General features: G+C 23.6%; 1 protein-coding gene across 1 annotated transcript in view; it reads right to left on the bottom strand.

Moving 5' to 3' along the window:
* Positions 1-1517: 1517 nt before the first annotated feature.
* LOC117175930 (6-phosphogluconate dehydrogenase, decarboxylating) overlaps positions 1518-18575 on the bottom strand; it is a 29339-nt gene continuing 12281 nt past the window's right edge. The window contains exons 4-5 of the mRNA XM_033365781.1: positions 10716-11341; positions 1518-1963 (exon numbers count right to left, since the gene is read on the bottom strand). Of these exons, the coding sequence (XP_033221672.1) occupies positions 1621-1963; positions 10716-11341 (969 nt within the window). The 3' untranslated portion in view covers positions 1518-1620. The remainder of the gene's footprint in view (positions 1964-10715; positions 11342-18575) is intronic.

The raw sequence follows: 18575 nt of genomic DNA, 5'->3' as shown, positions 1-18575 counted from the left end.
AAATTGCATTTTTAACCAAAAAGTAAGATTTCAACCAAGAAGATTGAATTTCTACCAAACAAGACGAATTTTTTAAAAAATACATGAATTTTCAACAAAAAAATATTTAATTTTAAAGCAAAATGAGGATTATTTACACAAAAGTTGAATTTTCAACCAAAAAATAGGATTTTTCATCCAAAAAGTTTAATTTTCAACCAAAAAGATAAACTTAAAAAAAATGGATGTTCAATATAGGTGGTTGAATTTTTGATACAAAAAAAAAGATAACTTTTCAAGAATATTTTTGCAATTTCAACAAAATACACGATTTTTCAATAAATATATTTTATTTTAAATTTAAAAAAACAGGATTGTTTACGAAAAAGTTGAATTTTTAACCAAAAAGATGAATCTTCAATAAAAAAATTAACTTTTAAAAAAGTAGTTGAACTTAAATAAAAAAATGATTTAAAATTAAAGCAAAAAATGAGGGTTATTGACAAAAAAGCTGAATGCTCAATGCAAAAAAAAACTTTTAACCAAGTAATTAAACTTTTGATGAAAAAGAGATTACTTTTTAACAATATAGTTGCATTTTCAACCAAATTATTTAATTTTAAAGCAAAAAAGAGGATTATCTACAAAAAAGTTCAAACCAAAAAGTTTAATTTTCAACTGAAAAGATGAATTTTCAAATCAAAAAATTAATTTTCAACAAAATAATTGACTTTTCAGTAAAAAAAAAGATTTACAGTTGGTATTTGAACCGAAAAATTGCATTTTTAACTTATTAAATTTCCACCAATTAAAACAATATAGCCTTTTCAATGTAGCCTTTTCAATAAACTTATTCAATTTTAAAGCAAAAACGAGGATTATCTACAAAAAAGTTCAATTTTCAACTCAAAAATATGATTTTTCAATCAAAAAGATGAACTTTCAATTTAAAAAAAAAAGAAATTTTTAACAAACTAATTGACTTTTCAATAAAAAAAGATTTACAGTTGATATTTCAACTCAAAAATTGCATTTATAACTTAATTATTATTTTTAAATTATTAAATTTCTACCAAAGACGAATTTTCAATAAATATATTCAATTCCAAAGCCAAAAAAAGGATTATCTACAAAACAGTTGAACTCCCAACCCAAAAATATGATTTTTCAACCAAAAAGATAAACTTTCAACTAAAAAAAATTAATTTTTAATACAGGCAGTTGAATTTTTGATTAAAAAAATGACTTTTTAAGAATATATTTGCAATTTCAACAAAATAATTGACTTTTCATCAAACAATAGTTTTTATCCAAAAGATCTGGATACCGAACCAAAAATATAATAATAGCCTTTTCAGTAAAAGAAAATGAACTTTTACCCAAAATATAGTTGGATTTTCTTACTGAATTAAAGTGTTTTAGCCTCCCTTAAACTGTTAACGTAATTTATTGAAAGTACCGCCAGGCCACTTATTCTTTCAGGACTACACCACTGTTTAAAATCGGTTTAAAACAGAAAAATAAGTCTATTTTTTTTCTTTTTTTTTTCTTCCAAAATCTTCTATCCATTTTAATTTAAAGTACGGTCCTCGCTGGCTCCAATCTTGGATTAAATTTCGAGTTCATAAATTTATTTAAATTCTAGGCATCATAGGTAGAAGCGGAAACATTGCCTCCGTGGCCGGTCCAGTTAGTGTGGACGAATTTTCCCTCTTCGCCGAGAAGTTCATAAGTGTGTGCCCCAAAGTAGTCACGCTGTGCCTGGAGCAAATTAGCCGGAAGTCGGGCTGTTCTGTAGCCGTCGTAAAAAGCAAGAGCAGTCGACATTGCTGGCGTTGGGATGCCAAGAGTCACGGCACTCGATACCACAACTCGGACACTTTCTTGGCATTCTTTCATTGCTTTCGCGAAGAAATCATCAAGCAGCAAATTCATCAGTTTTGGATTCTTGTCGAAGGCTTGCTTGATGTTTCCCAAAAAGGCACTATAATGAAAAAAATTCCATTTGAAAATGAAAATCGCAATTTAGGGTTTTTAGAATTAATGATATATTAAGGTCTTGTGACGAGTGGGTCACGTGACCAGATTCCTACCTTATCGCCACTTTTTTTATTTCCCAACTTGTATTCACACGAAACGCCAAATTAAGTTGAAAATTTGAGATACTAAACAAGAAGCACTAAGAATGGTGGGTCTGGTCCTAAATTTCTTTAGTTATGAAAAAAGTTTTTTGTAGTAAATATTTTATTTTTTTTATTTTTTTATTATTATTCAAGTTTAGGATCAGAACCACCTTTCTTAGTGCTTCCTATTTATTATCCCAAATTTTCAACTCGATGTGGCGCTTCGTGTGAAAATAAGTTGGGAAATAAGAAAGGTGGCGGTAAGGTAGGAATCTGGTCACGTGACCCACTCGTCACATGGCTTTAAGCTGGAAAATAATGACAATTTTTTGTATTTAAGATAATAGATACTTTGCAGGGTTGAAAAATTTATTTCCAAAATTCTTTGATATTTGCTTCACCAATTTTTTATTTCTCCTGACAATTATTAACAGTCGAATAGCAGAATTTTGATTTTTAATATTTTTTAAACACAGGATCATTTACAAACAGAATGGAAATATATTTCAGATACAAATTGAATTTTTTCAAATTAATCATAACAAAATAATTGAATTTTCAAAAAATAATGAAATTTTGACAAAAATAATTTAATTTTAAATCCAAAAAGATAAATTGCTAACAAAAAATTATAAAAGTTGATATTTCAACCAAAAGAAAATTACATTTCATAAGAATATGCATTTTAAAACAGAAAAGATGAAATTTCAACAAATATATTTAATTTCACAGCCCTAAAGAGAATTATCTGCGAAAAAGTTGATTTTTAAACGAAAGAGATGAACCTTCAATAAAAAAAAGTACTTTTTATAAAAAAAAGATGACATTGTAAAACTTTGGTTGCATTATCAATAAAATAATTGTTATTTTTCAACCTAAAATGTTGTATAGTTGATATTTCAACGAAAAAAGATTACATTTCATAAGAAAATGCATTTTAAAAACAAAACTACAAATTTTCAACAAAATAAATGAATTTTTAACAAAAACATTTAATTTTAAAGCCAAAAAGAGGATTATCTACGAAAAAGTTGAATTTTAAACTAAAGAGATGAACCTTCAATAAAAAAAGAACTTTTAAAAAAGGAGTTGAACTTTTGATACAAAAAGATTACTTTCGAAAACGTTGGGTTGCATTTTCAACAAAATAATTGTTCCTTTTCAACCTAAAAAGATATAAAATTGATATTTCAACAAAAAAATCGTATTTTCAACCGAATTATTTAATTTTAAAGCAAAAATGAGGATTATTTACAAAAAAGTTGGATTTTCAACTAAAAAATATGGGTTTTCAACCAAAAAGATTAAGTTTCCATTAAAAAAAGTTACAGTTGATATTTCAACAAAAAATTGTATTTTTAACCGAAAAGGATCAATTTCAAACAAAAAGATTGAATTTCTACAAAAGAAGACGAATTTTCAACAACAGCAGCATTTTAATTTTTAATATTTTTAATACAGGATCTTTTACAAACAGAATAGAAATATATTTCAGATAGAAATTTAAAATTTTCAAATTTACTCATAACAAAATAATTAAATTTTCAGAGAAAAAATTTAATTTCAAATCCAAAAAGATAAAATTATAAAGCAAAAAATGATGATTATTTACAAAAAAGTTGAAGTTCCAACTCATAAACGTGATTTTTCAACCAAAAAGTTTAATTTTAAACTAAAAAGATGAACTTTCAAATAAAAACACATTCATTTTTAACAAAATAATTGACTTTTCAATCAAAAAAGTATTACAGTTGATATTTCAACCAAAAAATTTCATATTTAACTTGATTATTATTTTTAACTTATTACATTTCCACCAAAGAAGACGAATTTTCAAAAAATATTTTCAATTTCAAAGCCAGAAAAAAAGGATTATCTACAAACAAAATGAATTTTTATCCAAAGAGATGAACCTTCAATAAAAAAAAAACTTTTAACAAAGTATTTAAATTTTTAATGGAAAAAAAGATTACTTTTTAACAATATAGTTGCATTTTCAACAACAAAAAATTTATTTTAAAGCAAAAAGAGGATTATCTACGAAAAAGTTGAATTTTAAACTAAAGAGATGAACCTTCAATAAAAAAACAACTTTTAAAAAAGTAGTTGAACTTTTGATACAAAAAGATGACATTTGAAAACGTTGGTTGCATTTTCAACAAAATAATTTTTACTTTACAAACAAAAAGGGTGTAAAGTTGAAATTTCAACCAAAAAACCAAATTTTCAACAAAATTATTAAATCTTAAAGCAAAAATGAGGACTATTTACAAAACAGTTGGATTTTCAACCTAAAAATATGATTTGAATTGAATTTCTACCAAAGAAGACGAATTTTCAACAACAGCAGAATTTTTTATATTTTAACACAGGATCTTTTACAAACAGAATAGAAATATATTTCAGATACAAATTCAAAAATTGAAAATTTAGTTATAAAAATGTATTAAAATTTTCAAAAAATAATTAAATTTTTACAAACCTAATTTAACTTTAAATCCAAAAAGATGAATTCCCAACAAAAAAATGTAATGGTTGATATTTCAAAGAAAAAAAATTACATTTCATAAGAAATTGCATTTTAAAACCAAAAAAAAAAAAAAAAATTTCAACAAAATAAATGAATTTTTAACAAAAACATTTAATTTTGAAGCCAAAAAGAGGATCATCTACGAAAAAGTTGAATTTTAAACCAAGGAGATCAACCTTTAATTAAAAAAGAACTTTTGAAAAAGCAGTTGAACTTTTGATACAAAAAGATGAATTTCTAAAACTTTGGTTGCATATTTAACAAAATAATTGTTACTTTACAACCTAAAAAGATGTATAATAGATATTTCAACAAAAAAATCGTATTTTCAACCGAATAATTTAATTTTAAAGCAAAAATGAAAATCATTGATAAAAACTTTCAACTAAAAAATAAGAGAGTTCGACAAAATAATTGAATTTTCAATTAAAAAAGATTTACAATTGATATTTCAACAAAAAATTGTATTTTTAACCGAAAAGGATCAATTTCAACCAAGAAGATTGAATTTCTACAAAAGAAGACGAATTTTCAACAACAGCAGCATTTTAATTTTTAACATTTTTAACACAGGATCTTTTAAAAACAAAATAGAAATGTCTTTTAGACACAAATTTAAAATTTTCCAATTTATTTATGAAAAAAATACTGGAATTGTCAAAAAAAAATTTAATTTGCACAAAATAATTTAATTTTAAATCCAAAAAGATATATTCCAAACAAAACATTGTAATAGTTGATATTTCAATGAAAAAATATTGCATTTCATACGAAAATGCATTTTAAAACCAAAAAGACGATTTTTTAACAAAATACGTGGATTTTTAACAAATACATTTAATTTTAATGTAAAAATGAGAATTACTTACAAAAAAGTTGGTTTTTCAACTCAAAAGCATGGGTTTTCAACCAAAAAGATGAACTTTCAACCGAAAATTCAAACCGTTGATATTTCAACCGAAAAGTAGCATTTTTAACCAAAAAGAATAAATTTCAACCAAGAAGATTGAATTTCTACCAAAGAAGACGAATTTTCAACAACAGCAGCATTTAATTCTTAATATTGTTAACAAAGGATCTTTTACAAACAGAATAGAAATATATTTCAGATACTATTTTTAAATTTTCAAATTTACTAATAACAAAATTATTGAATTTTCAAGAAATAATTAAATTTTCACAAAAATAATTTAATTTTAAATCCAAAAAAATAAAATTTTAAAGCGAAAAATGAGGATAATTTACAAAAAAAGTTGAAGTTCCAACTCATAAACGTGATTTTTTAACCCAAAATTTTAATTTTAATCTAAAAAGATGAACTTTCAAATAAAAAAATTAATTTTTAACAAAATAATTGACTTTTCAATCAAAAAAGATTTAAAGTTGATATTACAATCGAAAAATTTCATTTTTAACTTAATTATTTGTTTTAACTTATTAAATTTCTATCAAAGAATACGAATTTGCAACAAATATATTTAATTCCAAAGCCAAAAAAAGGATTATCTATAAAAAAGTTGAATTTTTAAACAGAGAGATGAACTTTCAATAAAAAAAACTTTTAACAAAGTATTTAAACTTTCAAACAAAAAAGTGTGATATTCGATATTTCAATGAAAAAAGATTACATTTCATAAAAAAATGCATTTTAAAACCAAAAAGACGAATTTTCAACAAAATACATGAATTTCTAATAAATATTCAATAAAAAAAAGAACTTTTAAAGAAATAGTTCAACTTTTGATAAAAAATGTAAGTTTTTAACAATATAGTTGCATTTTTAACAAAATAATTCTTACGTTTCAATCTAAAAAGGTGTATAGTTGGTACTTCAACCAAAAAATCGCCTTTTCAACCAAATTATTTAATTTTAAAGCAAACATGAGGATTATTTGCAAAAAAAGTTGGATTTCCAACTCAAAAATATGATTTTTCAACCAAAAAGATGAACTTTCAACTAAAAAAATGAATTTTTAACAAAATAATTGACTTTTCAATAAAAAAAACCGATTTAGAGTTGATATTTCAACTGAAAAATAGCAGTTTGAACCAAACAGAATACATTTCAACCACGAATATTGAATTTCTACCAAAGAAGACGAATTGTCAACAACAACAGCATTTAATTCTTAATATTTTTAACAAAGGATCTTTTACAAACAGAATGGAAATATATTTCGGATACAAATTTAAAATTTCCAAATTTACTCATAAAATAATTGAATTTTAACAAAACTAATTTAATTTTAAATCCAAAAAGATAAAATTTTATAGCAAAAAATGAGGATTATTTACAAAAAAGTTGAATTTCCAACTCAAAGATATGATTTTTTAACTAAAAAGTTTAATTTTAAACTAAAAAGATGTACTTTCAAATAAAAAAATTCATTTTTAATCTAATTATTTGTTTTAACCTATTAAATTTCTACCGAAGCAGACGAACAATATAGTTGCATTTTCAACAACAAAAAATTTATTTTGAAAGAAAAAACAAGGATTATCTACAAAAAAGTTTAATTTGCAGCTGAAAAGATGAATTTTCAAATCAGAAAACTAATTTTTCAGATAAAAATTTAAAATTTTCAAAGTTACTCATAACAAAATAACTGAATTTTAAAAAAATAATGAAATTTGCACAACAATAATTTAATTTTTAATCCAAAAAGATAAATTCAATACAAAAAATGATAAGTTGATATATCAACGAAAAAAGATTACATTTCATAAGAAAATGCATTTTAAAATCAAAAAGACGAATTTTCGACAAAATACATGAATTTTTAATAAATATATTTAATTTTAAAGTCAAAAAGAGAATTATCTGCGAAAAAGTTGAATTTTAAACCAAAGAGATGAACCATCGATAAAAAAATAACTTTTAAAAATAGTTGAACTTTTGTTTAAAAAAAGATGACTTTTTACAACTTTGGTTGTTATTTCAACAAAATGATTATTTATTTTAATGCCAAAATGAGGATTATTTACAAAAAGTTAGATTTCCAACTAAGAAGATAAAAAAGATAAATTCCCAACAAAAAATTGTAATAGTTGATATTTCAATGAAAAAAGATGACATCGCATAAGCAAAAAGACGAATTTTCTCTACAAAAATGGAATATTTAACCAAAAAATATAAATTTTCAATACAAAACAAATAGTTTTTAACCAAGTAATTTCACTTTTACCCATGCAGTTAAATTTGCAATTAATAAAAATCAATTTTCAACAAAATAGTTAAAATTTCAACAAAATTTTCAACAAAAAAAAGTTTAATTCTCAAACAAAGAAGATTAATTTGCAACCAAAAAATATTACAGTTTGACTTTACAACATTAAAATATGAATTTTAAACAAGAAAATAAATTTAATATGATATTTTGAAATTTAAAACCAAAAAGACAAATTTTCAACAAAACAGTTGAATTTTCAACCAAACATTTGCATTTTTATCTTAGGAAAATGCCGTTTCTACTCAAATAAATAAGTTTTTATATTAAAAAGACAGATTTTCAAAAACAAAGTTTAATATTAAATTTCATCTAAAAAGATTTCCGTTTGACTTTTCTACTTAAAAAATATTAGTTTCAAACAAAAAGTAAATTTTCTACAATAATACATTGAATTTTTAACCCAAATAGACAAATTTTCAATGAAAAAGGATGACTTTTGAACAAAATTGTTGAATTTGCAACTAAACCATTACATTTTTATCCAAGAAAGATGTAATTTTTACTAAAATAGATGAACCTTTAAATTAAAAAAATGAATATAAAAAAAAACAGTTTAATTTGAATAAAAAAAAGATTTCATTTTTGACTTTTAAAGATAAAAATATGAGCTTAAAATAAGAAGTAAATTTTCTACAAAAAGATACTAAAACTTTCAACTAAAAATTACAAATTTTCAACAAAAAGTTGAAGTTTCAACCAAAAAGGATGAATTTTTAACAAAATTGTGGAATTTACAAACAAGAAGACAGTATTTTATCTAAAAAAGATGCCATTTCTACTAAAATAGAGGAATTTCAAAATTAAAAAGAAAAATTTTCAACAACAAAACTTGCAAGTTTTATGAAATTTGTATGGAATCTAAAACATTTGTAAAATATTTTATGTTCATTTGAAATGATTTAAAAAATATTTGAAAACTCTTTAAGGTCTTTTCAAACCTTTAACAATTTTGGTAAAATTTTGAAATCCTTAAAATATTTGTGAAAATATTCATAATTTGAAGAATTCATGACCAGACCAACCTTCCTTAGTGCTTCTTAAATCTTTTTTTAGTTGTAAATTAATTTCCTTTGATCAAAATCAAACTATTTAATTGAATTTTTGTGTTAGAAACTTAATTTATGAATTTAAAAATTAATTATTTTATTTTAAATTCGCCTTTTTTGTTTAAATTCAACTATATTTCATTTAATATTAAAATCTTTTTAGGTAGAAATATCAACTATTCAATTTTTTGTAGAAAATGCTTCATTTTTTAGTCGAAGTTATACACTATTCTATTTTTGGGTCATTTGTTTTTTAATATCACAATTTTCTTCAACCTTTTTTTTTAGAAAATTATTTTTCTTATTTGCAAATTAATTTCTTTGGTTAAAAATTTAAGCATTTTGTTCAAACCTTCTTTCTTTATCCGCAATTATTTTTTAAACTGAAAATTGAACTTTTATATTTTTGGTTACACATTTTTTTTAGTTGTGAATTTAATTCCTTCGATAAAAATCGAAATATTTAATTGAATTTTTGTTTGAAAATTAATTTATGAACTTAAAAATAAAGTTTTTTATATAAAATTCACCTTTTTTGTTTAAATTCAACTTTATTTTATTCAATATTAAAATATTTTTAAGTAGAAATATCAACTATTCAATTTTTTTGTTGAAAATTCCTCATTTTTCAGACAAAGCTGCACTACTTTGTTGAAAAGTAATTTTTTTGCTTTAGTTGAAAATTCATCTCTCTGGCTAATTATTCAACTATTTTATTGAAAATATCGCCATTTTGGGTTAAAAAAATTTTTTTACAGAAAATTGATCTATTTCATTTTTGGTTGCAAAGTTTTTCTTCTTTAGTTGAAAATTCATTTATTTTATTGCAAATTGAAGTATATTGTCAGAAATAAAATTTTTTACCTAAAAATTGCACCATTCCATTTTTGGGTATTTTTTTTTAATCTAACAATTTACAAATTTTGTCCTTGAAAATTCACTTATTTTATTGCAAATTGAAGTATATTGTCAAAAATAAATGTTTTTTTTTTAAATTACACTATTTCATTTTTGGCTAATATTTTTTTAATCTAACAATTTTGTTGAAACTTCGTTTTCTTTTAGTAGAAAATTCATCAAAATAGTAGAGTTATTTACCCAAAAGATGATTTTTCAACCCTGAAGACAAACTTTTAACGAAAGATTTGAATTTTTCACTAAAATTAATATTTTTCAGTCATCTTTAAGTTAAAAAGTAGAATTTTCGACAACCCGAAAATATAAATTTTCGACAGAAAAGTTTATTTTCAACAAAATAGTTGAATTTTCTACGAAAACAGTTGAATATTCAAACCCAAAAGACAAATTTTCAACGAAATAGTTGGAGTTATCATTAGGGATCGTCCACAAATTACGTAAGATGTTTTTCTTTTGTTTATATCGTTGTGTCCTTCTCAACTTCACAGCAATTTTATGCTCGTCTTTATTCAAACAAAAGAAAAACGTCTTACGTAATTTGTGGACGATCCCTTAACACGTAAGTGCTAGAATGGGTCCCAGGGACCCAGACGTTTTTTTTCAGCAGTGTGTTTTTTTCCAAATGTTTTCACAGTTTTTGCAAAATATTTATTACACGCAATCAATTTTCATATCTACTTTTACAATATTAATTTTTGTGAGACTCTGAGCTGCAATCTAAAAAAAAAATAATAATTGAGCAAAGTCTATTTAAACCGGAGATACTCCGGTTTGACGTTTGCTCGGGTCTGCTGGACCTATTCTAGGTAGAATAGAAACTAAATTGTCGAATGTTCAAGCAAAAATTGAAAAAAAATTAATTTTTAAGTAACTTGAAGTTATCCCTTACCTTCTGATAATGCAGCCGCCTCTCCACATGAGAGCAATTCCACCATAATTCAAATTCCATCCATGAATCTTAGCAGCTTCCCTCAAAAGCATAAAGCCTTGGGCGTAGGAGATTATTTTCGATGCATAGAGGGCCTTCCCCAGATGTTCCAAAAATACTTTCTTATCTCCCTTGTAAATATCATTCGGGCCAGTTAAAACCGAGCTTGCTTCCACTCGCTCGGTTTTTAAAGCCGAGAGACATCTCGCAAAAACTGATTCTCCAATTAGAGTGACAGGAACGCCGTAATCGAGAGCTGAAATTGCAGTCCATTTTCCCGTTCCCTTTTGACCTGCAGTATCTCGAATTCTTTCCAGAAGATGGCCTTTTGCATCCCTGTATTTTAGAATATCCCTGGTAATTTCGATTAGGAATGAATCCAGCTCGCCTCTGTTCCACTCCTCAAAAGTTTTGCTCATCTCCTCGGGTTTCAGAGCCAAACCATCTCGCATTATGTGATAGGCTTCACAAATTAACTGCATGTCCCCGTACTCAATTCCATTGTGAACCATTTTTACAAAGTGTCCGGCTCCATTTTCTCCGACCCAATCGCAACAAGGTTCCCCGTCAGCTTTAGCGCAAATCGACTGGAAAAATTGTGCAAATTTCAATTATTTCGTTTTTTTATATTGAAAATTCCCCGAATTTTCAGTAAAACAAGATCACATTAAAATTAGAAAAAAAGTAAAATTTATTTATTTCAATGATAAAATTATTTCCTGGTTCGGTAAAGATTTTCACGGCCAATCAAATTAAAAAATTAGAATTCTCAAGCTAGAGGATTTTTCCATTTGCGGTTTGAGCGCGCCTAGGGCGCGCGACTGTTGGTTCTCGTGCTTCGGGCTCGACTTTTCTGCACAGACTATTTAAAACTAAAAGTAAAAGTATCGACAACAGTGATTTGATTGTGAATTCTCTTTTGTTAAAGCTTCTTCGGCTTTAACGAACACATTCTTATCACCTATCTCGTGCTTCGCACTCGACTTTATCCCTGAAATTTTATATCATTCCCATAAATGTATATTATCATAATTCGTAACTTGCATTGGTATTAAAACAGACGAAATTTCATTGTCCCATTTAAAAAAATTTGAAAATATTTTTTGCAATTCATTTTGAATTCACCCTAAATTATTATTAATTTATCCTAAATTTTTTACATTCTTCAAAATTTACGCAATTCTATTCATTCGATAAAGTTTTTATTTCGTTCATCTTGAAGTCTTTAAAACTCACCCTAAATTTGGAGGCAGTTGATCAAATGCATTTGAAATTTCTTTAATTTTTCCCTAATTAATTTTAAACTCATTTTTTAACGTATTGAATTATGATTGTACAAAATGTAGAACTGATTTATTTTGAAAGTGGTTAGTTTAAATAAGTTTGTTTTGGAAATGTTATATATGAAAAATTTTTAAACTAATTAAAAATTGTACATTTCAGTATTTTTTCAAACATTATATTTATTTTATAAGATATTATCTTAAAACTATTCAGCTTCTACGTTTTTAATTTTTTAAAGAATGTTTGCGTATCAAATTCCTTGATTCAAAAAGTGCGCTTTTAATACTTTGAATCATAATTTTTGTTTATTTTTCATGTTTTGAATTTGAAATTTTGTAGCTACGTTTTGGAACATACGCCCTTATGAATATTTTAATTTATCTCGTGCCGTTTCTCCAAACAGTCAATTTCATTATTTATAATGTTATTTTTTACGATTAAAACGAAAACCACGCGTTTTATCAAGAAATTATTTCAAAAAAATTTTTTACATTTTTTTGGGTTAAACAACCTTTCTTTTATATCTTGTGTCATTTTACCAAAAATGTAATTTTTTTATTTTTAATGTTGTTATTCACGATTAAAATAGAAACTACCCCTCATATAAAAAAAACGATTAATAAAAATTGTTGTTCTCCACTTTCGGTCAAAAAAAAATGTTATCTATTTATTTTTTCTTAGCTTATGTCATGTGTAAACAAATTTAAGTTTTGTATTTTTACTTTTTTTTTGATAAATAAAACAAAAACGACGTGTCCTATAAAAAAGTGATTAATAACAAATTTGTAGATATTTTTTGGGTGCATAATGTTTGTCTCATAATTTTTTTCCTACCGTGCATAGTTTGACAACAAAATACACTTTTTTATTACTTTTTGTGTGATCAAAATTTGAATTATCAATTTTTGGAAAAAAATTCAAAAAGTTGTTATAATCTTGTAAGGCTTTCGAAAATTAACATTTTATTTTTCAAGTACTATGAACAAGTGTACAGAAAATTTTTGAATCATGAAAAAATGTGGTCTCAAAAACTTTCAAAATACGCTCACTTTTAGAATTTTTATCCAAAATGTCTGACCAACGAACTTGGCATTTAGTTTAGGATGATAAAATAGTGTATCAAAGCAAAGATATTTCTTTGATCAAAGGCACATCTAATAGATTATTTTGTTCAAAAGTTATCGTGCTCATAGACAGACAGGCATAAAGACAGACACATTCGTAAAAACCTGTTTTTCAGATTCAAGGGGTCTCAAAACGTGAATTTTTGACAAAAACTGGGAGGGGAATAAAATTTTACACAAATCTAATACCTTCTCTGATGAGAATGTAAAAAGAAACTAGAAATTAAAGTTTAAAAGTGTTTTAATTATACATAAATTATAGAGTTCCAAGATTCAGATTAAGTTCCAAAAATAGAAATCCACGTTACCATTTTCAATACTCTAAATGAAAAAATACATCAAGAACTGCACAATTTTCAAAATTATATTATTTTAACGAATTTCAAGCTGGAAACATTAAACATTTAAACAATTTTAACTGAACACTTCTTAATTCAGAAGTTAAGTCATTTTCATTTTAAATACTTCCAACCCCCTTGAAAAGCTTCGAAATTTTATCTCAAAATCCTAAGAAATCTAGACGTTGTTTAAATTTTTTCAGAACTTCTAAATATCTATTGATATGAATTGAATATTTCCCCAAATTTATAGAAAATTCTGCAAATTAAAAAAAAAATATCTGCAAAATGTTGATGTTAAAATAACAATTGAACACTTATTATTTAATTTTAAGAGATAGTTAGAAGTTTTGAAAAGATTCAAAATTAATTTAAAACTTGAAACGATTTCAAATCATTTAAACGAAGTTTGTGTACCGACAAAATTTGACCATTCATACCGAAATTTCGGTGAAAATAGCCACAGCCTAATTTAAAGCAAAATGTAGATTTTTGCGAATTTCAAATAAAAAATTTGGGTGCTCCTTAAGAATTGCGAACGGCTTCAAAAAAAAAATAACATTTTCTTAAGATTCATAGGAAAATTGAAAATAATTTTTCATGTAAAAAAACTATCTTAAGAGGAAATTTTAAAAGATTTCTAAAATGATCAAAAAAGAATTTGAAATATTATAAGGAAATTTTTTTAAATTTGTAGAATTTTCTAAAAATTGTCGGAAAAATTCGATTCATTTTAAAAGTAAAAATTAAAGCACTCAAAGTTTAACTCTTGAGTTTTTATTTATTTAAAAATGAAGTTCAAAAGTTTTTTAATAAAACAAAAAGTATATTCAAATGTTCAATAATTTACACGTTTAAATGGAATTTAGGTACTAACACTTTTCAATTTAACAATTTTAAATTAAATGCAGATAAACCGCAAAATTTAGAATTTTCAACTTTTATAAATTATAGACTTTAAAGATATAAATTCAGTTCCAAAAATATAAATCAACGTTATTATTTTTATTGCTCTAAATTAAAAAAATCCATCAATGAACTTCAAAATTTTCCAAATTATATTATTTTAAGCAATTTTAAGCTAGAAACATTAAAAATTGAAAAAATAAAATGCTTTTTAACTGAACACTTCTCAGATTACAAGTTAACTTATTTTTATTTTTTCAAACTTAAAATTAGTTTTGGTGTTTTTTCAGAACTTCTAAATATCTTTTAAAATAAATCGAATTTTTCCAACAATTTTCAAAAAAAGAAAAACATTCTTAGGATTCCTGGGAAAATTGAAATTAATTTTTCATGTTAAAAAACTATTTTAAGAGAATATTTTTAAAGTTTTTAAAAGATTTCTAAAATGGTCAAAGAAGAATCTGGTATATTATAATTAATTTTTTTTTAATTTTCAGGATTTTCTAAAAATTGTAGGAAAAATTCGATTAATTTTAAAAATTATTTATCGAATTTTTCTTACAATTCTTATAAAATCCTCCTTATTAATTATAGAAAAAAATTGAGTAATTTTATTTATTTATATTTTTAATTTTATTTTTTTTATTTTAGTAATTATTTATTTTGTTTTATTCGATTATTCGTGCCGAAATTTCGGTGCAAATATCCACAGGCTAATTTAAAGCAAAATGTAGATTTTTGCAGATTTTAAATAAAAAATTTGGGAGCTCCTTAAGAATTGTGAAAGGCTTCAAAAAAAGAAAAATACTTTCTTAAGATTCCTAGGAAAATTGAAAATAATTTTTCATGTTAAAAAACTATTTTAAGATAATATTTTCAAACATTTAAAAAGGTTTTAAAAGATTTAAAAAGATTTCCAAAATGGTCAAAAAAGAATCTGGAATGTTATAATGAATTTTTTTTAATTTGCAGGATTTTAAAAATATTTTAGGAAAAATTCGATTCATTTTATAAGATATTTATCGAATTTTTCCTACAATTCTTATAAAATCTTGCTTATTATTTGTAGAAAAAAATGGAGTCCATTTTAAATTCTGAAAATATTGAAAATTAATTCTAAATTTGAAATTATTTCAAATAATTTAAACGAATTGGGGGAGCTCCGTAAGAATTGTGAAAGGCTGACAAAATTAAAATATTTTGCTATAATTCTAGAGATATTGAAAATGGTTTTTCATTTTGAATAATTATTTTAAAAGAATATTTTTTTAAATTTCAAGATTTCCAAATTTTTTAAAAAAGAATCTGGAAGATTCTATGGAATTTTTTTTTAATTTGCAGGATTTTCTAAAATTTGCAGGAAAAATTTGATTCATTTTAAAAGATATTTATCGAATTGTTCCTAAAATTTTTGTAAAATTCTGCAAATTTTACAAAATTGCCTTAAAATATTCCAGATTCTTTTTTGACAATTTTGGAAATCATTAAAAATTTTTTTAAATATTCTCTTAAAATAATTATTAAAAATGAAAAAAAAAACATTTTCAGTTTTCCTAGGAACCTTAAGAAAAGGTTTTTATTGTTTTTTGTTTTTATTTTTTCAAATTAAAAATTATTTTTGAAATTAATTCAGAACTTCTAAATATCTATTAATATGAATTGAATATTTCCCATAATTTTTAGAAAATTATGCAAATTATAAAAAAAGATTTTTCATTTTGAAAAATTATTTTAAGAGAATATTTAAAAAGGTGTTAAATGATATTTATCAAATTTTTCCTACAATTTTCAGAAAATTCGGCAAATTTTTAAAAATTTCTTTTAAATGTTTCAGATGATTTTTTGACAATTTTATCAATCTTTCTAAATTTTCTCTTGTAATAATTTAAAAAAATGAAAAATCATTTTTAATTTACCTGGGAATCTTAAAATAATGTTTTGATTCTCTTTTAGCCTTTTATAACGCTTAAAAACCTTCTACATTTTTTGTTTGTAATCTGAAAAAATCTAAGTTTTAATTTAGGCTTTGGCGATTTTGCACCGAAATTTCGATACGAATATCCGATTTTTGTCGGTACACACACATAAAAATCGTTTCAAGTTTTAAATTAATTTTGAATCTTTTTAACACAAAAGATTAATTTTCAAACAATAATGCAATATTAGATATTCCAACTAAAAAACATTTTAAATCAAAATTACTTAAGTTAAACAAAAAAAAAGGACGAATTTTATACAAAAATAGTTAAATTCTCAACAACAACAAAAAATATCAATTTTCAACAAAACAGTTAAATTTTTCAACCAAACAGTTGAACTTCTAACAAAATAATAAAATGTTCAACAGAATACTTGGACTTTGAACTAAATATATTTAAATTTCCAAACAAAAAATATAATAGTTGATATTTGAACCAAAAAGGATGAAATTTCGACCAAGAGATGAATTTTAAAACTTGAGAAATGAATTTTCAACAAACAAGATTAATTTTGTACTAAAAAATACGAATTTTCAAAAATATACATGAATTAAAAAAAAATACTTGAATTTTTAACTAAAAAATACCAATTTTCAACCAAAAATGAAAAGGTTCAATTTTACGATTAAAAAATTAATTTTTAACAAACAAAAAAACGAATTTTCAACAAAATAGTCAAAATTTCAACCAAAGAAGTAATTTTTCAACTAAGAAGATGAATTTTTCAAACAAAAAAACGAATTTTCAACCAAGAAAATAATTTTTCTACCAAGAAGATGAATTTTGGATATATAATTGAATTTGCAACTACTTTTATAACTAAATAGTTGAATTCTAAGTCCAAAAAGATGAATTTTGAACAAAATAGTTGTATTTTCAGTCCAAAAAGATGAATTTTCACCCAAAAAGATAAATTTTCAACCAAAAAATCTATTTTCTACAAACAAAAAATAACGAATTTCCAACAAATACTTGAATTTTCTATTATAACGTGGAATTTTCAACCAAACAGTTATATTTCTAACCAAAAAAAGATAAAATTTCAAGACAAAAAGATTAGTTTTCTACTCACAAAGACCAATTTTCAACTAAAAAGATCAATTTTGAACAAAAAATTCATTTTTTTTTAACTTTTGAACACCAAAATATTAATATTTTACAAAATTGTTGATTTTTCAACCAATAAATAAAATGTTTAACTAAAAAAATCATCGTCAGGAGGAAATAACTGTAAAAAAGGGAAATATAAATATAAAGCAAATAAATTAGTAATAAGGATATTATATCAGAATAGCCGAAAAACTTTATTTTAAAAATTACTTATTTTTCCCTAGCCCATTTTTCACTGGCCCTGGTTTATTAATATTCAAAGACCAGAATTTTGCAAAAAATTTTCGAAAATAGCCGACTTTTCCTGGCCAAAAAATACTCTTTTGTTAAAAATTAATTTATTCCCGTTGACGATTCATCATTTTACTTGAAAATTCATCAGTTTGGTTGAAAATTAATTTCTTTAACTGAAAATTCAACTATTCCAGTTAAATATTGACAATTTTATTTAAAAATTCATCATTTTATTTGAAAATGTAAGTTTTCTTATAGTTAATTTTTTAAGTTGTGTTGTTGTAGGAAGTAATTTTTTTTCTGTTAAAAATTCTAGCATTCTAATTAAATATGTATTATTTTAGTTGAAAATTCATTGTTTTAATTAAAAATTCATTCTTTTAGTTGAAAAATGAGCAGTTTGATTAAAAACTTGTTTTTTATTTTGATGTTTTTTGGTTGAAAAATTATATTTTTTAATTAAAAATTCTTTTTTTTTATATAAGATAATCTGCTTGATTTAAAATTAATCGTTTCGGTCAGAAATTTTCGGTAGAAAATTATTTTTTTGTTTTGTTCAAAATTCAACTATTTTGTTGAAAAACTATATTTTTAGTAGAAAATTAATCTCTTTATTTGAAAATTCATCTGAGTTAAAAATTCATTGCAGTTAAAGATTAATAATTTTATTTAAAAATTCCTCACTTTGGTTTAAATTTGAACTATTTTATTAAAAATCCATTTTTTGTAGCAAATTAATGTTTTCAACTGAAAGTATAACTATTCCGCTTTTAATAATAAATTGCTATATTTTAGTGACAGATAACAATATTTCTAAAATAAATGTTTGCGTTTTGCGGCAAATAT

This window comes from Belonocnema kinseyi, chromosome 7, assembly GCF_010883055.1.
Source record: "Belonocnema kinseyi isolate 2016_QV_RU_SX_M_011 chromosome 7, B_treatae_v1, whole genome shotgun sequence".
In the NCBI taxonomy this organism is placed as follows: Eukaryota; Metazoa; Arthropoda; class Insecta; order Hymenoptera; family Cynipidae; genus Belonocnema; species Belonocnema kinseyi.
The sequence above is the reverse complement of the archived record's forward strand: the minus strand, read 5'-3'. Positions and strand labels throughout refer to the sequence as shown.